The 24,056-nt window shown below is 38.9% G+C and overlaps 1 protein-coding gene across 3 annotated transcripts in view; it reads left to right on the top strand.

The window, feature by feature from the left end:
- The window catches only part of Nfatc3 (nuclear factor of activated T cells 3), an 81,783-nt gene that overhangs the window by 36,220 nt on the left and 21,507 nt on the right, over positions 1–24,056 (top strand). For all 3 annotated transcript variants that reach the window (XM_059264079.1, XM_059264080.1, XM_059264081.1), the window contains exons 4-9: positions 2,722–2,921; positions 5,399–5,571; positions 8,230–8,370; positions 10,808–10,863; positions 13,475–13,601; positions 21,638–22,639. In XM_059264079.1, coding sequence (XP_059120062.1) covers positions 2,722–2,921; positions 5,399–5,571; positions 8,230–8,370; positions 10,808–10,863; positions 13,475–13,601; positions 21,638–22,639 — 1,699 coding nt within the window. The remainder of the gene's footprint in view (positions 1–2,721; positions 2,922–5,398; positions 5,572–8,229; positions 8,371–10,807; positions 10,864–13,474; positions 13,602–21,637; positions 22,640–24,056) is intronic.

Genomic DNA, 24,056 nt, shown 5'->3' with positions numbered 1-24,056 from the left:
AAAATTATATTGATAGCAGTCAGTACTATGAAAAATACTAAAGTACTATAAGAGATGTAAATAAGGTAGGCTACTCTGAGGGTACTGATCTTTGGGTACAGAGCTAAATGAGATGAAGGAGGAGGATAATATGAAGAGAGAGAACATTCAAGAGGGATAAAATACTGAGGTTAAAGTCAGGTGTGGTTGCCCAGGCCTTTAATCCTAGCACTGAAAGACAGGTGTATCTTTGTGAGTTCAAGGACAGCCAGGACTGTTACATAGAGAAATCCTGACTCAAAAAACCAAAATAAATAATGAAAAAGTAAATAAATAGTATAGTCCTGAGGTTAGGAATGATCAATGGTTCAAGTAATAAAGCCAGCATGTCTGGAGTGGACTGTGGGAAGGAATATAGGACAAGATAAGAACAGCAAGGGTCCAAATCTCATAGGCCTTACATGTAAACCATCGGAGGAATTAGAATTGACTCTGAATGTAGAGGAAAGCCATTAGAGAGATTTCAGTGGAGGATAGGAATGATGTGGAGGACTGTGAGTTTTTAAAAATTATTACATTTATTTATTTAGTGTGTGTGCTTATGTATGCAGACATCGGCATACCATGGTGCCCACATGTGGAGGTCAGAGGACAACTTTTGCTTTTCTTCTACCATGTGGGTCTGTGGATTGAACTCAGGATGTTAGGCTGTTAGGCTTAGCAACAATTGCTTTTACCTGCTGAGCAACCATCTCATTTGCCTGTGATTTTTTTTTTTTTTTTGTAATAATTTATTTGCCAGGTGGTGTTGGCACATGTCTTTAATCCCAGCACTCAGGAGTCAGAAGCAGGTGGATCTCTGTGAGTTCAAGGCCAGCCTGGTCTACAGAGCAAGTTCCAGGATAGCCAGCGCTGTTACACAGAGAAACCCTGTCTCGAAAAACAAAAATAAAAACAAAACAAAACAAAGATAATAATAATAATAAAATTATATATAATAATATTATTTACTTGTTTTATGTGCACTGGTGTTTTGCCTGCATGTATGTCTGTGTGAGGGTGTTGGATCCCCTCGAACTGTACAGTTACAGACAGTTGTGAGCTGCCATGTGGGTGTTAGGAATTGAACTCAGGTCCTCTGGAAGAGCAGCCCGTGGTCTTAACCATTAAGCCATCTCTTAAGCCTTGCCTCCCATCTGTATTTTAAAGGGAAAAAAAATAAGCCAAATGTAGCAGCTCATGCACATACAGAGGTCAGTGGGAATGGGAGACTAAGTCAGAAAGATTACAAGTTCAAGGCCAGCTTGGCCTGTATAACAAGACCTTGTTCTGAAAAATAAATACATAAATATCAAAAACATACTGATGGGGACAATAGATATAAGAAGGGTAGTCGGGCTGTGGTGGCGCACGCCTTTAATCCCAGCGCTTGGGAGGCAGAGGCAGGCGGATCTTTGTGAGTTCGAGGCCAGCCTTGTCTACAGAGCAAGATCCAGGAAAGGTGCAAAGCTACACAGTGAAACCATGTCTCGGAAAATAAAAGGGGGTAAAAATATTTGTGTTTATGGTTATAGATGTAAATATACTCAGAAGACTAGTGACAAACCAAATCTGACAGAACAGTGAAAGGATTGTTTATCAAATGAGATTTATTCTAAAAATGCAAGTGTAAGTCAGCATATGAAAATAAATTAATGTATGTATCACAATAATATCAAGAGGGAAAACACATATTCATGCAGATTGATTTTTAAAAAGCATTTGCAGGGGTTGGGGGTAGCTCAGTGGTAGAATATATACTTAACCTGTACAAAACCAGAAAAATGTATCCTTAGTTTTAATTACATAACTACATGTGGTCTTTTGTCTCTGTTCATGTTTGTGTGTGCACATTTGTTTGGAAGCCAGAAGACAACCTTGGGTGTTGTTACTTGGGTGCCATATATCTTGGCACATATATCCACCTGCCTATGGCTTCTGAGTGCTGGGATTAAAGGATGTACCACAATGCTGGAAGTTGGTGACTATAAAACAAAAAATTTGAGACAGGGTCTCTCAACGCAAGCTAGTCTTGAATTTAATATATAGACCAAGCAGATCCTTGAACTCGTGATCCACCAGCCTCAGCCTGCTGAGTTCTAGCTTGACTTTTCAAATTTTTTGGTGATTTAGATGTTTGTCTGTCCCTCAACCTTCCTCACCCACATTCCTTTGTAACATGTCCCAGTGTTTAAATCTCTTTACTTTAAAAATTTGGGAGCTAGAGAGATGGCTCAGCAGTTGAGAGCACTAGCTGCTCTTTCCAGGGACCCAGGTTTGATTCCTAGCATCCACATGGTGTCTAACAGCTGTCTGTAACTCCAGTTCTAAAGAATTCAGTGCCCTCTTGTTCTCTGAGGGCATCAGGCACACACAAGTGCACAGGCATACATGTAGGCAAAATAATCATGTACATAAAAGAAAAATTTAAAAAAGATAAATTTGGAGGCCTTTTCATGGGTTACTTTTAATGTTTTTTTTGTAACAATATTTTTATGTACAATAGTATGTGATACAAATTTAATAGACTTGTTATTATAATAACAAGCTTATTATAAAATTATAATTATATTATTATAATATTACATATTATATTATATATTAATACTAATATATAATTATATGTTATAATTATTATAATAAGCTTATTATAAAGTGCATGGATAATGAAGTGTACTTTTTGTGTTTCTTCTTTTCGTTTAGCTCCTGGGCTATAGTGAAAAGCCAATAAATCTACAGATGTTTATTGGAACAGCCGATGATCGATATTTACGACCTCATGCATTTTACCAGGTGCATCGTATTACTGGAAAGACAGTTGCTACTGCAAGTCAGGAGATAATAATTGCCAGCACAAAAGTTCTGGAAATTCCACTTCTACCTGAAAATAATATGTCTGCCAGGTATCTTTTTCATTTTTTGTTGTTTGTTTGTTTGTTTGTTTCTGTTTTTTTAAGACAGGGTCTCATTATGTAACTCTGGCTGTCCTGGTACTCACTTGTAGACCATGGTGGCCTTGAACTCACAGAGATGCATCTGTCTCGGCCTCTAGCCAGATATTTTAAAACCTTTGGTAAAATGAGCAGTGAGCTAGCTCAGCAGTTAAAATCCCATACTACTCTTTCAGAGGTCTAGAGTGAGGTTCTGAGCACCCACATCAGGCAGCTGACAATTACTGCCTGTAATTCTAGCTCCAGGGATACGGATGCCCATAGCCTTCACAAGCACCTGCACTCACGCACATCCACTACCCCACTCACACAATTAAGAATAACAATTTTTTTAAAAACCTTAATTTTAAAAAATCTGTTTTCTTTTCGTGAAACAATTCTCAGAAAAATACATGGTTTGTTTGGTTTTGGTTTTTAGTTAACTATAAAATACTCATTGTTTTAAGCTAACTTACTAATATTGTATAGTTCTGAAAAGTTTGCTCAGGAGGGCAGTAGGTTTCATATTTCTAGAAAAAAAAGTTGGTGACTTCTGCCTATAATCCCAGGATTTGGGATATAGAAGTAGGAAGAACAGAAGTTCAGAGTAATCCTTGAGTACATAGTGAGTTAGAGGCCAACCTGGGCTATATAAGATCCTGACTCAAAAACTAGGAAGAATGACCAGGCATGGTGGCTCATGCCTTTAAAAGTCTCAGCACTCCAGGGGCAGAGGCAGAGGCAGATGGATCTCTGTGAATTTGAGGCCAGCCTAGTCTACATTTCCAGTTCTAGGCCAGCCAAGGCTACACATTGAGATCCTGTCTCAAAAACAAACAGATAAACAACCTAGGAGTAAACAACAACAAAAATATAGAGAAGGTGCTTTCCATATATGGTTCTAGTACCTGTTTTCTTACCTACTCATACCTTCTTCCTGTCTTAAAAATAGGGTGAACATGAATGTCAGTGTTAAACCCTGACTGAAAACAGAGGTTAGCTTGTTAGTATGTACCTGTAATCCTAGCACTTAGAAGTCTAAGTTAAGACAGCGTTTGAGTTCTACGTCATTTGAACTATAAAGTGAGACCCTATCTCAAAAAAACAAAAATAAGTAAGAGGTTATTTCAAACAAAATTTAATATGTATTTTCATTTCTAAATATGAGTTCTTGTAAGTTTATATGTTTTTTTTTTGGGGGGGTCATTTCTTAGTTTTAAGAATCATACATATATTTTGTTTCTTTTCTTTAAAATCACTTTAAAATTTAAACCTTTTTTGAGATTTATTTATTTTGTGTATGGGTATTTTGCCTATATGTATATCTATACACCATGTGCATGCCTGGTGCCCAAGGAGGCTAAAAGAGAGGCTCAGATCCTCTGTGGTTAGAGTTACAGATGGTTGTGAGCTTCCATGTGGTTGTTGGGAATAGAACCTGGGTCCTCTGGAAGGCAATCAGTGCTCTTAATTGCTGAGCCATCTCTCCAGTATAGTATTTTAATTTTTATTTATTAAAAAATTATTTTTAAACCGGGTGTGGTGGTACATGACTTTAATCTCAGCATTGGGGAGGCAGAGGCAGGCAGATTTCTGTGAGTTCAAGGCCAGCCTGGTCTACAGAGCAAGGACTGACGGGTCTTTCACAGAGAAACTCTGTCTTGGTGTGTATATTTACTTTCTTGTATGTGTGTGTGCTAAGTATATGTATGTGTACCATGTGTATGCTGTGCCCAAGGAGGTCAGAAGACAGTGTCAGACCCATTTGAACTAGTGTTACACGCCATTCTGAACTGCCTGGCTGGGGTCCTGGGAACCAAACTTGGGTCCTCTGCATGAACAGTACACCCTCTTAACTACTGAGCCATCTTCACAGTTCCTTATTTTGTTTGTCTGTAGGCCCAGGTTGGCCTTGAATTTAAGGTAATCCTCATGCTTCAGTCTTCCAAGTATTGGAATTGTAGTCATGTGCTACCACACTCACCTCAAAGATTTGTTTTTGACCAATTTGGGGTACCAATTTTCTGGAAACTTTTGTGGTTTGGTTTTGAGATAGTTTCTTGTAGCCCCTCTCCCCCCCCCCCCCCTTTTTTTTTTTCTCTCGAGGCAGGGTTTCTCTGTGTAGTTTTGGTACCTGTCCTGGATCTCGCTCAGTAGACCAAGCTGGCCTCGAACTCACGAAGATCTGCCTGGCTCTGCCTCCCATGTGCTGGGATTAAAGGTATGCGCCACCACCACCCGGCTTCTTGTAGCCCATTTTGGTCTTAAGCTTACTGTGTAGTTGAGACTGACCTATAACTCCTGATCCTCTTGGCTTCTCTACCTCGCACTACCAAGTGCTAGGATTATAGGTGTTCATGACCTGGCACATTGACAGTGCATATCTCCACAGTTGAATTGTTCAGAACCAGTTTCTGAATAATGAAATTAAAAATGTATTTTTTTTCTAGTATTGACTGTGCAGGTATTTTGAAACTCCGAAATTCAGATATAGAACTTCGAAAAGGAGAAACTGATATTGGCAGAAAGAATACTAGAGTACGACTTGTATTTCGAGTGCACATCCCACAGCCCAGTGGAAAAGTCCTTTCTCTGCAGATAGCATCTATTCCTGTTGAGTGCTGTAAGTGAGCTTGCAATATATTTTAAGATTTTGATGTAAGTTTTGTGTGTTTTGATTAAAATGAGATCTCTCTCTCTCTTCGAGAGAGAGGTATTGAGTCTAAGTTACTGTTTTGTTTTTCTGACATGAAAATAAGCTAACAAGGTGAGTAGTAATTTTATGTTAAAATTTTATGTTAAAAAATATCTTCTCACTATAGTTTGATTCTAGGCAGCTTTTTTCTTCTCTGCCTCCCTATCTGTTTTTTGTCTCCCAGCTTACATTTCTCCTGGCTTCAAACCCAAGCCTATGTGTTGGGATCAGTATAGGTTTGTGCTAACTTGTCTAGCTATCTTAGTTAGGTTTTTCATTACTGTGAAGAGACACCATGACCATAGCAACTCTTAAAAAGAAAACATTTAATTGGGGTGGTTTGCTTACAGTTTCACAGGTTTAGTCCATTGTCATCATGTTGGGGAGCATAGTGGCGTTCAGGTAGACATGGTGGTGACTACATCTTGGCTTGCAGGCAACAAGAAGTTGACTGACAGCCACACCGAGGGAAGCTTGAGCAAAAGAGACCTCAAAGCCCACCCCCATAGTGACATACTTCCTCCAACAAGGCCATACCCACTCCAACAAAGCCACACATCTTATTAGTGCCACTCCCTCTGAGATTATGGGGGCCAGTTATATTCAAACTACCACAATAGCTATAAATGAAAACATCTGAGGATCCTGTCATGAAGCTATGATCTCAATGCTTTTCGTTGTCATTTAAGATTATCTTTGTTTTACTTAAATGTTAACCTTCATATAATAGCATCCTGATATGCAAGCTTACTCCTCAGCTGAATAAGAATTAACGATTTTAGTTGGTTGCTTGGTTGGAGACAAGGTCTCACTCACTATGTAACACTGGCTGGCCTGGAACTCTCTCTGTAGATCAAGCTGGTCTTAAACTCACAGAATTCACCTCCCTTTCCCTCCAGAATGCTGAGATTAAAGGTATGTACCTACATGACAAGCTAAAGGATTTTGTTTGTTTTTTAATACTATAAAATTATTACGACATCCATTTCAAAAAGTGGGTGATTTTTACCTCTGATTTACAAACATAAGATACGAGAAAAGGTCCTAGAACTTGAGATGCAGTCAAGCCTGGTAGACCTGTAGGTCTCAGAAGGTTAGCTGGTATGACTGAATAATTGAGAATGATGTAAACAGGTATAGTGGAAACTGAAACAAAGATAGCTCATGTATTCATACAAGGTTATTTGTCTGTTGTTGATGGACTTGTGCTTAGAACACAAGTATTACTAGTACCTTATGGTTGTTACTGTGGTTTTGTTATACACACACACACACACACACACACACACACACACACACACCTTTTTTATTTTATATTTTATTTTATGTGTATGTTTTGCTTTCATGTGTGTATATGTACCACATGTGTGCATTGTGCCTGGAGAGGTCAGGAGAGGATATCAGATCCCCAGGAACTGGAGTCACAGGTAGTTGTGAACCACCATGTGGGTGGTGGGAATTGAACTCCAATTTTCTGAAAGAGCAACACGTGCTCTTTTCTTTTTTTGTTTGTGTTTTGTTTTGTTTGAGATAGGGTCTCACTATGTAGCTTTGGCTGGCCTGAAGCTTACTATGTAGACCAGGCTAGCCTTGAACTCACAGAGATCCACCTCCTTCTGCCTCTCAAGTTCTGAGATTAAAGGTGCGCATCACCACATTCGGCTCACAAGTGCTCTTAACAACTGAGCCAGATCAAGAGTCCCTGTGTTTTATTTTGGAAAAAGGAAAGGAAAAACTGTTACACACACACACACACACACACACACACACACACACACACACACGAAAAATATAGCTTAGCAGTTCAGAACAGGAAGTAGCAGGTGAGGGTAGAACAAAAACCACTTTTTGATAGTTAAGTGACACTGCATGAGAAGATCAGATCATGTTCCTCAAACCCTGTGGAGGTAGAGAAATGTAGTCATTGCAGAAACACAGCTCCTTTTAGAAATTAAATAGTAAAATATGTGTTTCATTTATGTTTTAGTTCATAGTTTTTGTTCATAGTTTAATTACATATCTTTAGACTTGACTTTTTTTTAAGATTTATTTATTTATTATGTATACAGTGTTCTGTCTGCATGTATGCCTGCACACCAGAAGAGACCACCAGATCTCATAACAGGTGGTTGTGAGCCACCATGTGGTTGCTGGGAATTGAACTCAGGACCTCTGGAAAAGCAGCCAGTGCTCTTACCTGCTGAGCCATCTCTCCAGGCCCTGGACTTGATTTTTTTGTAATTAGATTTGTAAATTTTAACAGTTCCTGTGGAAAATATATACTCAAGAGGTTAAATTAAAAATAAAATATTAGGTAAATGTATGGGAGCCAATATGAAGTTAAAGACATTAACTTTATGAGATTTTTTTTGCGGTTGTAGTCTAAGAAATAATTTTGTACCAATTTGTATAACTTTCTTGTTTCTAAACATGTTAGCTATTTTAATAAGAATTATTACCATTGTCTTGAATTTCAGAAGCCTAAATTAATTAATTAATCTCAATGTTTATTTTGTGGTTTGAGCTCATCTTGTATGTGTGAAATATTTTAAAATAATATTTTGTTTTTCTTAACTCTTAAAATAGCTCAGCGATCTGCTCAAGAGCTCCCTCATATTGAGAAGTACAGTATCAACAGTTGCTCTGTCAATGGAGGCCATGAAATGGTTGTGACTGGATCTAATTTTCTTCCAGAATCCAAAATCATTTTTCTTGAAAAAGGACAAGGTACAAATTAACTTCAGTCTAAGTGATGAAAGAATAAAATAAATTATGTATATATTTCAGTCATATTAATCACCAAATAGTTTTCCTAAAGCTATGGGCATCATCTAAGCGCTGGGTATAATTGAGAACTTACAGTTAATAAATTTACATATGAATATTAAATTCTCTTTAGTGGCATATTAAAAATAGAATTCATCCAGCATTTCTTCTTCTTTTTTTTTTTTTTTTCGAGACAGGGTTTCTCTGTGTAGTTTTGGTGCCTGTCCTGGATCTCACTCTGTAGAACAGGCTGGCCTCGAACTCACAGAGATCCGCCTGGCTCTGCCTCCCGAGTGCTGGCATTAAAGGAGTGCACCACCACCACCCAGCCATCCAGCTTTTCTACTCCTTGATACACACTCAGAAAACAGAGAACATGCCCACACAAAAGCTGCGATACAAATGTTTATGGCAGAATTGTTCATAATAGCTCCAAAATGGGAAGAATTTAATCCTTACCAACTGATGAACAGATACAAACAATGTGCTGTATCCACACTGCCCTAGTTCTGTCTCTGTTGCTTTGATAAAATACCCTGACATTTGGGTGACAAAGGAATTTCTGGTTGATAATTCCAGGTTACAACTCTTCTGGTGGGAAGTAAAAGCAGGAACTTGAAGCAGCTAGTCACATCCACAGTTCATGACAATACCTCACAGGCTTCCCTCAGGCCAGCTTGATCTAAATAGTTGAGACTCTGACCAGGCAATTCTAGAGTGTGTCAAGTTGACAATTAAAATTAATCGTCTTCAGACAGTAATGGCTCACACTTTTAATCCCAGCACTCGGGAGGCAGAGGCAGGTGGATCTCTGTGAGTTCGAGGCCTGCCTGGTCTCCAAAGCAAGTTCCAGGAAAGGCGCAAAGCTACACAGAGAAACCTTGTCTTGAAAAAATAAAACCAAAAACAAAACAAAACAAAAAAAACAACAAAAAAAATTATTATAAGAATAATAGGGCTACACAGTGAAACCTGTCTCCAAAAAACAAACAAAACAGGAACAACAAAAAATGAATAATCCAACAGGTGGCAGTGGCGCACACTTTAATCACAGTACTGGGAGGCAGAGCCAGGTGGATTTCTGTGAGTTCGAGGCCAGCCTGGTCTACAATATGAGATCTAGGACAGGCACCAAAACTACACAAAGAAACCCTGTCTTGAAAAATAAACAAACAAACAAAGAATAATCAGATACTTAGGGTTGCTGCCTGGCCTCTTGCTTCCCCTTTCAAACAGATCCCTCATCCTAATTAACCCTGTGGAGACTAAGTCTCATATAGTCCAGGTGACCTTAAGTTCTTTGGCTTCTTTCTTTCTTTCTCTCTCTCTTTCTTTCTTTCTTTCTTTCTTTCTTTCTTTCTTTCTTTCTTTCTTTCTTTCTTTCTTTCTTTCTTCCTTTCTTTTTCTATCATCAGCTTGATACAGTACAAATTCTTTTCTTAATAGTGAAATGTTTCATTGATGCTTGCCCAGTGATTGAGTAAAACCAAAACTTATTATAAGCCACAGTCATCCTAAGATTCCCCCCTGTTAGGTAGCCTCCCTGGATCTGTGGGTTGCAGTCTGATTGTCCTTTGCAAGACCTATATGACAACATCAGAACCTAGTGATTCTACACCTGCAAGACCTGAACAAACCAATGCAGATGAAGCAGAAGAAATCAATCCTAAAAATGACTTTAAGAAAATGATAGAGGCCTTTAAAGAGGAAATGAAAAACTCCCTTAAAGAGGAAATAAAAAATTCCCTTAAAGAAATGGAAGAAAAAAACAAACAAAAAATTAGAAGAAATCAAAGAAAGCCAAGAAAAAGTAATTAAACAGATGAAAGAAACAGTTCAAGATTTGAAAATTGAAATTGAGACAATAAAGAAGACACAAACTGAGGGAATGCTGGAAATAGAAATTCTGACTAAACGATCAGGAACAACAGAAGCAAGCATAACCAACCGAATGCAAGAGATGGAACAGAGAGTCTCTGATGTTGAAGGCACAATAGAGAAAATAGACTCGTCAGTCAAAACACTAAAGACAAAACAGTCGTAACACAAAACGTCCCAAGAAATTTGGGACACCATGAAAAGACCAAACCTAAGAATAATAGGCATAGAAGAAGGAGAAGAATACCAACTTTGGTCTTTTTCAAGATGAGGTTTCTCTGTGTAACCCTGTCTGTCCTGGAACTCACTCTGTAGACCAGGCTTTTCTGAAACTCACAGAGATCCACCTGCCTCTGCCTGGCGTTAAAAGTCTGTGCCACTACCTGGCTCTCTCTTTTTTTTAAACTGGACATCTATGAGGAAAAATATTCTCTCTACCAGTATTTGTGATGCTACATAGATTAGATTTTCTGTTTTCAAACTTGAATTGCTTTTAACTGTAAATTTTTTCTTTCAATAGATGGAAGACCTCATTGGGAGGCTGAAGGAAAAATAATCAGGGAAAAATGTCAAGGGGTAAGAAAGTCACCTTAATTATTTAATTAGTAAGAAGGATTTAAGTGGGGCTGGAGAGATGACTCAGTGGTTAAGGACACTTGTTCCTTTTGAAGAGGACCTGGGTTCAGTTCCTAGTGTTCACATAGTGAGTACAGCCATCTATAACTCCAGTTCCAGGGGACCTAATCTCCTCTTCTGATCTCAGACACACGGTACATATACATATATGCAGGCAAAAACTTAGACACATAAGATAAAAATACATACATCTAAAAGAAAATTTTTATAAAAAAGTAGTATAAGGCCATGCATGGTGACATATGCCTTTAATCCCAGAACTTAGAAGGCAGAATTAGGTACATGTCTATGAGTTGAAGGCCAGCCTAGTCTTTGTTGTGAGGCCCTATCCACCCAAAAAAGAAAAAAGTGTTTAAGAAACTCAGAAGATTGAATAATGCAGCTTTATGGTATGGGAAAGAATATTGAGGAAAAGAAAAGTAAATTACTCTTTTTAGAAGTTTGGAAGTGTGATACTTTTCTGGTATTTTGGTTAAAGTTTAAGAAATATAAACAAGCAGGATGTAGTGGCACATGCCTTTAATCCCAGCACTTGGGAGGCAGAGGCAGTCTAGGTGTGGTGATACTAGCCTGAATCTACAGCACTCAAGAAGCAGACCAGGAGGATGATAAGTCTGAGGCCATCCAAGGCTAAATAGCAAGTTCAAGGCTAATAACATGTTCCTCCTAGCCCCACTAAGTGACTGTTCTGGCTAGTTTTATATCAACTTGATATAAGCTAAAGTCACTGGAGAAGAGTGAGCTTCAATTGAGAAAATGCTTCCATAAAATCAGGCTGCAGGCAAGCTTGAAGGGCATTTTCTTATTAGTAATTAATGTAGGAGAGCCCTTTTCATTGTGGCTGGGGCTACTCCTGGGCTGGTGGTCCTTGGTTCTATAAGAAAGCAAGCTGAGCAAACCGAGGGGAACTAACTATTGAGCAGTACCCACTCTCCATGGCCTCTGCATCAACTCTTGCCTCCAGGTTCCTGCCCTGTTTGAGTTTCTGTTCTAACTTCCTTCCATGATGACAATAATATGGAAGGATAAGCCAAATAAACCCTTTCCTCCCCAAGTTGCTTTGGTCATGGCGTTTCATTACAACAATTTTGCCCCAACTAGGACAGTGACTATACTTCTTTTTGAATAGTTACTGTCCTTTTCTTAAAAAAACACCAACTTTGCTTCATTAAAAAAATTAAAACCAGCTAGAGAGGTGGCTTAGAGGTTAAAAGCACTGGCTGCCCTTCCAGAGGTCCTGAGTTCAATTCCTAGTACCCACATGGTTGCTCACAACTACTTAGAAGGAAACCTGATGCCCTTTTCTGGTGTGCAGGCATACATGCAGGCAGAGCACTATATACATAATAAATAAATAAATCTTTAAAAAAAATCAAGCTTGGAGGTGGTAGTACACACCTTTAATTCCAGCACTCAGGAGGCAGAGGCAGGCAGATTTCTGAGTTTGAGGCCAGCCTGGTCTACAGAATTTCAGCCAGAGCTACACAGAGAAACCCTGTCTTGAAAAAAAGAATCAAAATGAACATATATGTTGGGACAAGCCCATAGTGATTTGTCATTAAACATACTTCCTAACACCACAGCTACTCATTAAGCCTTCCAGAATCCTTACTGAAAGAAGCTGTGATCTTGCATCTTGATTGGAATAAAGACAATCTTTTCTAGACTAGAAAATATTACTTTCCACATGCTTCCTAAAGACATGGAACAGTTAAATTGATGATTAGATTTGATTTTTAGATAAAGTTTTTTACTTTGTATGTGCATATAGGTTTTATATACTTCCAACTTGGATGTTTTGAATATAAAACTCATGCTAAGAAATCTAACCCTTATGGATCAGCAGGCAAGAGCACTTATTGCTCTTGCAGAGGACCTGAGTTTGGTCCCCAGTACCCACATGGTGGCTAAGAACCTTCCGTAACAACAGTTCCAGAGGATCCAACATCTTTTCGACCTCCTTGGGTACTACATACATGTGCACAAACATACTTGTAAGCAAACACTCGTACATTTAAAATTTTAAAAAGAAAACTATACTACAACTTGAGAATTGTTAAACATGATCATATACTAAGTTGGGCCTCCCATTAAGATATATATATATATATATTAACCTGAATGTTCAATAGAGTCACATATTTCAGTACATAGTATGTAATGAGATGGTATCTATTTATTTTAAAAGGTCTTAACAATGTAGCTCAGGTTGACCTTGAATTTGATCTGTCTGCCTCTACCTCCTGAGTGCTGGGGTTATAAATGTGCATCACCATGCCTAAAAACTCTTAATTTTTGCTACAACTAGAAAGACAATTGGGTAGGTAAAAAACAGTTTCTTTTTTAATGATTAAAGACTTTGTCTCTGTCTACAAGATGCTGATGTAAATAAATCTCCAGATGACTTATATGACTAGTTGATGTGCATAATTTTCTGTGACGAGAAGACCCTTGTGTTAAGAGTTAAGTCTCATGAGTTGCTCTGGATTTGGCAGGTGCATTTCATTTTTAGTTCTGGGTATAACATAACCTTGCTTTCCTTGTTCCTTAGGCTCACATTGTCCTTGAAGTTCCTCCCTACCATAACCCAGCAGTTACAGCTGCAGTGCAGGTGCACTTTTATCTTTGCAATGGCAAGAGGAAAAAAAGCCAGTCTCAACGTTTTACTTACACACCAGGTACAAGAAAATGTGATGGTTTAGATCTTTCTTTCATAATAAGAATCTTGCATTAAAATGTTTAATGTAATGCCAGCGTATTTTTTTCCCCCTTGTTTTTCAAGACATGGTTTCTCTGTGTAGCCCTGGCTTTCCTGGAACTCACTCTGTAGAACAGGCTGGCCTCGAACTCAGAGAGATCCACCTGTCTCTGCCTTCTGAGTGCTAGGTTTAAAGGTGGGTGCCACCACTGCCCAGCTCTAACATATTATTAGGATTTGTATTGACTTTAAATATTAGGATTAAAAGATGGAATATAGGTTTGAACTCTTCAGAAGTTCTCAGAAATCACCAACACTGTAAGAAGGGAAAGTGTGTATGCTCTTGGTTCATAAACTTCCGTTGTGCTTTTACCACCAAAGAAAGGTAGTCTGTCCACTTCATGGTGTCTTCATTATTTTTTCTGAGACAAGGTTTCTCTGTTATGTAGCCCTGACTATCCTATAACTCCCTATGTAGACCAAGCTAACCTCGAACAGAGATCTGTCTGCCTCTCCCTCTCAAGTGCTGGGTTTAAAGGCGTGCACTAGCACCACTCAGCTCCAGTGTTTTTTTGTTTGTTTTTGTTTTTGTTTTTACATAACTTACATTTAATAATATATACTAATGGTTACATTATTTAAAGAACAAACACTTAGAAAAAATTTAATAAAAAAAGAGTATTTACAGAGGTCTTCTGTGGTAGGCATTGTGCTTGTCACCAAGACATAGAATAATAATAATTTTAAAAAATTGTAGTGAACCTTCCTCTCCAAGATTACTCTTTTAAAAACTTGATTAAGGCCGGGCGGTGGTGGCGCACGCCTTTAATCCCAGCACTCGGGAGGCAGAGCCAGGCGGATCTCTGTGAGTTCGAGGCCGGCCTGGGCTACCAAGTGAGTTCCAGGAAAGGCGCAAAGCTACACAGAGAAACCCTGTCTCGAAAAAAACAAACAAACAAAACAAAACAAAACAAAAAAATAAATAAAAAAAAAATAAAAACTTGTTTAAATTTAATTTAAATTTTTATCTATGTATGGGTGTTTTGCCCGCATGGATGTCTGTGTACTGCATGCATGCCCAGTGTTGGGGGAGGCCAGAGAAGGCTTCAGATCCCCTGAAACTGGAGTTACAGATAGTTGAGCCCCATGTGGGTGCTAAGAATTGAACCTCAGTTCCTCTGCAAGAGTAATCAGTGCTCTTAGCCATCTCTCCATCTCCTCTTGCAAAAACTTTTACCTTGTATTTACTAAGTGAAAAGAAATCAACATTTTATTTTATTTGAGAGGTTGCTGGTTGTTTGTTTATTTATTCAGAAGGGTGGTTTTTTTTGTTTGTTTGTTTTGTTTTGTTTTGTTTTGTTTTGTTTTGTTTTGAGACAGGTTGGTTCTCACTCTATAACTGGCCTGGGATTCAATCTGTAGCCCTGGCTGACCTAAAACTCTTGACTATCCTCCTGTCTCAGCCTCCTGCATGCTAGAATAACAGGTATATGCCACCACATAATACTGGTTATTATGTTATTAAGGGTGTGTGTGTGTGTGTGTGTGTGTGTGTGTGTGTGTGTGTGTGTATATACATCAGACTGGTTATATTTTATTTATAGTCTATAAAGACTTCTTATGTTTTCAAATATTAATCATACAAAGCTCTTGTGGCTAATGGGATCATAGAATTTTATGAGACTTATAAGGTGTAATGTGTAACAGGGACATGACATTTTCAGGGCTTGGGAATGTAGCTCAGTAGTAGAATTTTTGCCTGGCTCTGAGTTCAATTTCCAGAACCACCTGGGACTCCCTATAATTAATCCAAGCACTTTGGAGACAGAGGCAGGAAGATGAGTTTCAAGCATCCTTGGGGTACATAGCAAGTGCTAGGCCATTCATTCATTCTATGTCAATGAGTAGTTTAGTAGGGTTGTTGGTTTGTTTTTTAATTCTTAACTGTGGAGAGTTAGATTCATATGTCAGGAACCCACAGAAGTTAAAAAGAAAGTGACTCAAACAGTGAACGTGTGTTTTAAATATTCAGGAATGGGAGTATCAATGAATATTAAATTTCTGCGTGGCAGAGGTAGGCAGATCTCTGAATTTGAGGCCAGCCTGGTCTACAGTTCCAGGGCAGCCAGAGCTACATAGTGAGACCCGTTCTTAAACCAAAACAAGAATATCAAATTTCTGAGGAAGGTGAAAAGGAGTAAGATTTTTGAAACATAGAAGTTAAAGCCAGCCATGATGACATATATATGTAATCTTAGTACTCAGAAGGTAAGACAGGCAAGAAGATCATGAATTACGTCCTGGGCTATGTAATGAGAAGACTATGTTTCAAACAAACTAGAGGTTGGAATGGACTGAAGAGGATAATACTCTGATTCCCATACTCATGAATTTATAGATCTAACTTTCCATGTTGTGTTACTTTTAGGATTTGTTTGTTTTTGTTTTGTTGTTGCTGCTGTTGTTTGTTTTTTGGGTTTTGATTTTGATTTTTTTGAGACAGGGTCTCACTGTATATCTCTGCCTGGCCTGGAATTAGCTATGTAGTAGACCAGGCTGGTCTTGACCTCATGGAGATCTGCCTGTCTCTGCTTCTGCTTCCCGAGTGGTGAGATTAAACACATACACCTCCATGCTTAGCTGTGTAACTTCCTGGTGCTGCACTCAGATGTTATCAAGTACTGTTATGATGCAACTCATCTATGTCCTGAATGAGGAAGAATGCTTCTGTAATTGCAAAAAAAAGAAGCAGTAGGGTGAGCAAATTAGAGGTGTTGATTACTACCTAATAGTGGTAGTAATTAAAGGGTAAAAGCAGACAGGAGAGGCCATGCTGCTTTCTTGTTACCACCTCATGAATTGGGAGGACACTTTAAAGATAGAGTCCTATTGGCATTACATATCAAAATGAAAATCAGTAGAGTCCGGGGATGGGGAAGAACAGTGGATTGGACTATAACTATTATCACTGACACTTTATTTTCAGGATAGAAATAGAGGGGCATATGCTGACTAAAGGAAGAATGGTCATACAAGTGTGTTTGGACAGTCCTTGTTAGGGTTGATGACTCTCTCTCTAGCATCTAGCTTTTTTCTAAAATGAATTTTGAATTTTTTTCTTTTATTTTACCAAAACACTGCATTACTTAAATATCTTTCTAAAATCATGTCTAAAATACCTGTGTGTTTTGGATTTCTGTAGACCAGGCTGTTCTAAACCTGTGATCCTCTTGCTTCTGCCTGTGTGCCTCTGAAGTAATAAAATTTCAGGGCCATGACACCAATGACAGATAACTTTTGAAAAATGGAAATGGGTTTATCTCATATATATGTGTGTGTGTGTGTGTGTGTGTGTGTGTGTGTGTGTGTGTGTGTGTATAAAATTTGTAACTGATCATTTTATCTTTTAATTGTTTTTATTGCATTGACTTACTTGTGTGTTAGTATGCATGTCTATGTGTGTGCTGCAGTGTGCGTGTGGAGGTCAGGAGACAATTACAGGAGTTGGTTCTCTCCACTATGTGGGTCCCTGGTAAAAGTTGTAGTAGAATACAACATTCTACTCTAGTAGTGCTGCCTGAACTTCTGTCCAGCCTGTGACTTCAGATTTTCCACACTGGGAGCCCCTGCATCACGTCAGCATCTCTGAAGCTATTGAAACAACATACCAACCTCTGTGTCTAGCAGAAGTTATTTGTAGTAGAATTGCAATCAGAGCTGTAATTTTGGAATAATGAAGTTATTATCCCTGTGGGAATGTATAGTCTATAATCTAAGTAATTTATATTTATTTGTTTGTTTGTGACAGAATCTCACTGTATAGCCTAGGATGGTCTGAACTAGGTAGCCTAGATTGTCTTCAACATGAGGTACTTATTTCTCAGCCTCCCATATATAGGGTTATAGGCATGTGATTATGTGGAGAAAACCTGCCCTAGATTCAGAAAATTAGGTCTAGTTATATAACAGTGGTAGTACCCCTCCAGTAAGGGGGCTGTAGAGACAGTTTGAGGGTCATAAGCACTGACTGCTCTTTTAGAGTACCTAGGTACAATTTCCAGTACCTACATGACTGCTCACAAACCATCTAGAACACCAGTCCCATGGGATTCGACACCACTTTCTAGTCTCCTTGGGCACCAGGCATGTATATACAGCCATATATTCAGGCAAAACCCATACACATAAGATAGTAAAACAAAATAAAGTAATTTTGCCAGGCGGTGGTTGTGCATGCCTTTAATCCCAGCACTTGGGAGGGAGAGGCAGGAGGATCTCTGTGAGTTCGAGGCCAGCCTGGTCTACAGAGTGAGTTCCAGGACAGGCTCCAAAGCTGCACAGAGAAACCCTGTCTCGAAAAACCAAAAAAAAAAAAGTAATTTTAAGTATCTAAGACCAAACTGATTTCAAGTAGTTTTCAGTGGGTTGCTTTATTTTTCATATAAAAATGTAAAACCAAGCCAGATGTGATAGTATTCACCTGTAATCATAGCACAAGGAGGATTGTCTTGAATTTGAGACTAGGCAGGGCTAGACAGCATGAGCCTGTATCAAAGAAACAAAACAGAACTGGGGATGTCACTCAGTCAGTGGAGTACTTACTTAGCATGCATAAAGAATACTGTAGTATTTGCCTGTGATTCTAGCACTTGGAAAGTAGAGGAAGGGGGATCAGAAATTCAGAGTCATCCTCAGCTACATAATGAGTTTGAGGCTGCTTGGGCTACTTGAAACTCTGACTCCAAACAATAGTAATAACAATTAAAGAAAAAAACTGTAAAAAATGAATACATACATGTCCATGGTGGAAGATTGCTAAGCTGCTGTGTTTATCCTGGAGAAGAAGGGCTGCTATTCTTTAAGTCCTCTCTTTCACCTCCTCTACTTAAAGGAAAGCGTGAGTCTACCCATGGTTTGAAAATCATTAGACCACTAGATGGGTTGTTGTGGGGGGTTTGTTGTTGGGGTTTTTGGTTTTGGTTTTTTTGTTGTTGTTGTTTTGTTTTTCTTTTGGATCCCTATATAAATTAGTATTTAAAATTTAAGAATGAGCATATATTGTCATAAAAAAATTATCTGTTTCAAAAATTGAACTCATTCTATATAAGGCCTCTTTAACTGTATTTTCTATCCAAGCAAGAGTAAATAAATTACCATGAATGGGCCAATAGTGAGGACTCTGATTTGTTCAGGTTAGAGTGACTACCCCTTACATACTTAAAAAAAAAGTAGTAATATTTGGTTTGACAAAATGGAACTAACACAACAGCAACATTTTCAATTTGAGCATGCAGGTGTGGATCAGAAACATAGTAATAAGTATTGAGTCATGGCAAAGAAAAAAAGGTAGTTGTTCTACTGTAGTTTTTAGTTCCTTATTTTATGTTTTTGAGACAGAGCCTTAGCCCAACCAAGCCTTAACCTCGGACTTCCTGTGTAGCAAAGGCTGGCCTTGAATTCCAGATTCTCCTTTCTTTACCTTCTAAATCCTGGGATTACAGTCATGTACCACCACATCCATCTGCATTGTCTCTTTTTTTTAGTTCATAGTGAGCAACCAGTTGTATTACCAAGGTCTCCTTATCAGAATTAAGAGATGATAGTAGTAGTCAGCGAGCTTGCCTGCTTGCCTTCCTCCTCTCGTCTCTTCCCTCCTCTTTTCCTAGCTTCCCCTTTTTTTTCATTGCTTTAAGAAAGGGTCTTGCTTTGTATCCCAGAATGAATTGGAACTCAGTTTGGTGAAAAAAATCCAGGCTGGCCCCAGACCCAGGACTCTCATGCCTTAGCATTAAGAGTGCTGAGATACAGGCATGTGTTACCACACCCAGCTAACTTTTTTATTTTTGAGGCAAGGCCTCACTAAGTTGTTCGTGCAGGCCTTGAACTTGCCAGTCTCCTCTCTTATCCTCTTCCGGTTGCTGGAATTGTAGGCATGAATCATCATGCATGTCTAAGAGTATGCTTTCTTGCTGGGCGGTGGTGGCACACGCCTTTAATCCCAGCACTCGGAAGACAGAGGCAAGCAGATCTTTGTGAGTTCGAGGCCAGCCTGGTCTACAGAGCGAGATCCAGGAAAGGCACAAAGCTACACAGAGAAACCCCGTCTCGAAAAACAAAAACAAAAACAAAAACAAAAACAAAAAAAAAAGAGTAGGCTTTCTTGTCAGGCGGTGGTGGTGTACACCTTTAATACCAGCACTTGGGAGGCAGAGGCAGGAGGACCTCTGTGAGTAAAGCACCAGCCTGATCTACAGAGCATGTTCCAGGATAACCAGGGCTGTTACACAAAGAAACCCTGTCCCCAAAAAACCGAAACAAAAATTATTTAATTTTTTTGTGTATGAATATTTTGCCTGCATGTATGTCTATGTACCACTTGCATGCAGTGTCTCAGGAGGCCACAAGAGAGCATTGGATTCCCTGGGACTGGAGTTACAGACTGCTTGCTGTAAAATGGGGCTTGGGGGTGGGAGACTCAGTCATTAAGAATGCTGGCTACTCTTACAGAGAATCCTGCATGGCAGTTCACAACTGTCTGTAATTCAAGTTCCAGAGGGTCTGGAACCTGCATACAGATATATGCAGGCAAAACACCAATGCACTTTAAATAAATAAATAAACTGTTGTTAGCTACAGTATGGGTGCTGGTAATCAAATCTGCCAAGTGCTGGAATTATAGGTGTGTGCTACCTCCTATCTTACTATTCTATCTTGTCTGTCAAGTGCTGGGATTACAGGTGTGTACTACCTCATCTGTTTTTCAGTTTTTCTTTTGATAGTCCCATGGTAGTAGAGAATTAAACCTACCAATTGAGTAGTAGTTTCAGATTAGGAATCCTAGATTCAGTACTTTATAGGCTATAGGACTATTTTTGGTGGTTTTTCTTGTTTTTTTACATTTAGCAATCATTCTCTTTTTAAATTATGTTTTAAACATTTCTTGTGTGTTATGTACACCTGCACACATGAGTATTTATATGAGTGATAAGCACTATGCTTGCCATGGCCCATGTTTGGAGGTCAGAGAACAACCTCAGCTCTCAGCTGTCAGTCCTTGCCTTGTATGTTGTTTAAGAGAGGGTCTCTGTTTAGTTTTTGGCCACTACTTATGCCAGACTAGCTGGCCTATGAGCGTCTAGGATTCTCCTGTGTCCTGTCTCCCATTTTACTGAAGCAACACTGGAATTATAAAAAAACCTGACTTTTGTTGTTGTTGTTTGTTTGCATGGGTTTTGGGGGCCCTCACAGTTATGCAGCAAGCATTTTCCTACTGAGCCATCTCCACAGTCCTGTCCCCGCCCTCCTCCCCCATTTAATTTTTTTAAGTTAACATAAAAGTAGTAGGTTTCATTGTGGCATTTTCATATATAAATGTCATTTATTTTGTTTGTTTGTTGAGACAGAATCTCCTTAAGTAGCTTTGTCTGGCCTAGTACTTGCTATGTATACCATGCTCATCTTGAACTGATCTACTTGCCTCTTAGGAGTTCTGGGATTAAAGATATGTGCCACTATGCTTGTTTTTTATTTTATTTTATTTATTTTTTACTTTTTTATTTTTAAATTAAATTACTTTTGAATGATAATGTACACATAATGAAAAACACACAAAAAGCATAAAAAGGACTATTGAGTTGGCTCAGTGAATAAAGGTACTTGCTGCTAAGCCTGATGACCTGAGTTTGATCCTCAGAACCTGAATGATAACAGGAGAGAGCTAACTCCAACAAGCTGTCCTCTGATCTCCACACATGTGCCCTGCCATGTATATGCACTTACACAAACAGAATGAATGAATGTGTTTTTTTAAACCAAAAATATTTGTGTATGTGTGTGTATGAATACATATATGTATGCATACAAATAAAACATTTTACCTGAATTTCCTTCTCTAAAGACATTGAGTTCATCCTCATACATGTTATAGTTATGAACCCTAGAGTTATAGAATTAAGTTATGTCATAATCGTTTTTTTGAACTACATAATAACATTTGCTTTAATCATTTATTTTCAGTTTTGATGAAGCAAGAACAAAGAGAAGATACTGATTTGTCTTCAGTTTCATCCTTACCTGTGCCTCATTCTGCCCAGACCCAGAGGCCTTCCTCAGATACAGGGCACCCACATAGCAATGTGTTGTCAGCATCAAGAAGCTTGATTTGTCCAGGCCAGCCAGCATATGCATCTATGATAACCTCATCCCATTTGCCACAGTTGCATTGTAGGGACGAGGGTGCTGGTAAAGAACAGCACATAACACCGTCTTCAGTCATGCACCAGCCTTTTCAAGTTACATCAACATCTCCTATGGGGTCTTCCTATCAGTCTATACAAACTAATATGTATAATGGACCAACTTGTCTTCCTATGAATCCTGCCTCTAGTCAAGAATTTGATCCGGTTTTGTTTCAGCAGGATGCAACTCTTTCTAGTTTAGTAAACCTTGGCTGTCAACCACTGTCACCAATACCATTTCATTCTTCAAATTCAGATGCAACAGGACATCTCTTAGCACATTCACCTCATTCTGTGCAAACCCCACCTCATCTGCAGTCAATGGGATACCATTGTTCAAACACAAGACAAAGATCTCTTTCTTCTCCAGTGGCAGATCAGGTCACAGGTCAGCCTTCTCATTTACAACCTATTACATACTGTCCTTCACATCCAGGACCTGCTACAGCAGCTTCCCCAGCAGCCTCTCATCCCCTGGCTGGTTCACCGCTTTCTGGGCCATCATCCCCTCAACTGCAGACTATGCCTTATCAATCTCCTAGCTCAGGAACTGCCTCATCACCATCTCCAGCTACCAGAATGCATTCTGGACAGCACTCAACTCAAGCACAAAATACAGGCCAAGGAGGTCTTTCTGCACTTTCATCTTTAGTATGTCACAGTCTGTGTGATCCAGCGTCATTTCCAGCTGGTGGAACAGCTGTGAGCATTAAACCTGAACCTGAAGATCAGGAACCTAACTTTGCAACCATTGGTCTGCAGGATATCACTTTAGATGATGGTAAGTCTCGACGGCTCCCCATCCCCACCCTCCACTTCCCCTACTTCTCTCTGTGTGTTTGTGTTTGTATTTGAGTTAGGCTGGCCTTGAACTCATTGTATAGTGGAGGGTGACCTTAAACTTCTGATCCTCCCAAGTGCTAAGATTACAAGTATGTACCACCAGACCCATGTAGTACTAGGGATTGAACTCCAGAGCTATCTGTGTGTGTATGTGGGTGGGGAGGTTCTTGCAGAACTGGAACTCAGTGTATAGCTCAGGCTGACTGACTGTGTGGTGATCCTCCTCCCTCAGCCTCTTGAATGCTAGAGTGACAGGAACAAGTCACCATATATATTACAGAAACACCATATATAATTACCTGTGAATATCATCTAATGAAAATCCTAAAGATTCTGAAACTGGATATATAATTTTAGTTTTCTCTCTAATTCTATATGTCATAGGAAAATAATTCTGGATCAGCTATCTCCTGCTACGGGTTTGGAAAGGCACTAAATCCATTCCTTAATGGGAAAGCTGTCATTAAATGTCAATTAATAGGGCTAGAGTGATGTCTCAGTGGTTAAGAGCACTTGCTTTTATCAAATCAGAGTTTGATTCCCAGCATCCGTATGGCAGTTTATAACCTATAACTCTAGTCCCAGAAGATCCAGTGCTTTCTTTAATTTCATAGGTACTGCATGTGGTGCACAGATATACTAGCAGGCAAAACACTCATACACATAAAGAAAAAAAACATTTAAATGTAAAGTCATAAGCACAAAGATCTAAAAGGACAAATAATATGTAACCTGTAAGCTTCTGGGCCTTCTAGTCACACTTAATACCCGACTAGTAGTCTATATAATGCAGGCAGTCAGTATTACTATAACCAAAGTATAAAAGATCCGTATTAGAATATAAGGTTAGTAGAGATATGCATGACAGATTTCGTTGGAAGGATTTGGCAAGGCTTCCATGAGTCAGTGATATTTGAGTAGATCTTGGAAGATAAATATATGCTTTCAGTAAATTCAAATCAAGGAGCAACTCAGACAGTAAAAGCAGAGAAATTTGCCAGGGAGAGCATGGCCTTGAATAGAGATCCACCTACCTTTGCATTCCAAGTACTAGGATAAAAGGTCTGTACTACCACACCTGGCCTGTGTGTCTGCTCTGGAGATGTAACTTTTCTATGGTTTCGAGGCCAGCCTGGTCTACAGGTTAAGTTCTTGAATAGCCCAGGCTACATGGAGAAACCCTGTCTTGGGGGGGAGCTAAAAACAACAACAATAAAAGCCTTTCTGTTATGCTGTTTGTGCTGTAGGTTTTGGACTAAATGATATATATTAAAACATAATTTTTATAAATATAGAAGTAATCACAGTTATGTTTTAAACTTTTAAATTAAGATTATGGTATTGTAGGGGTCTGG

The sequence above is a fragment of the Peromyscus eremicus genome, chromosome 5 (assembly GCF_949786415.1).
Source record: "Peromyscus eremicus chromosome 5, PerEre_H2_v1, whole genome shotgun sequence".
NCBI lineage: Eukaryota > Metazoa > Chordata > Mammalia > Rodentia > Cricetidae > Peromyscus > Peromyscus eremicus.
The sequence above is the reverse complement of the archived record's forward strand: the minus strand, read 5'-3'. Positions and strand labels throughout refer to the sequence as shown.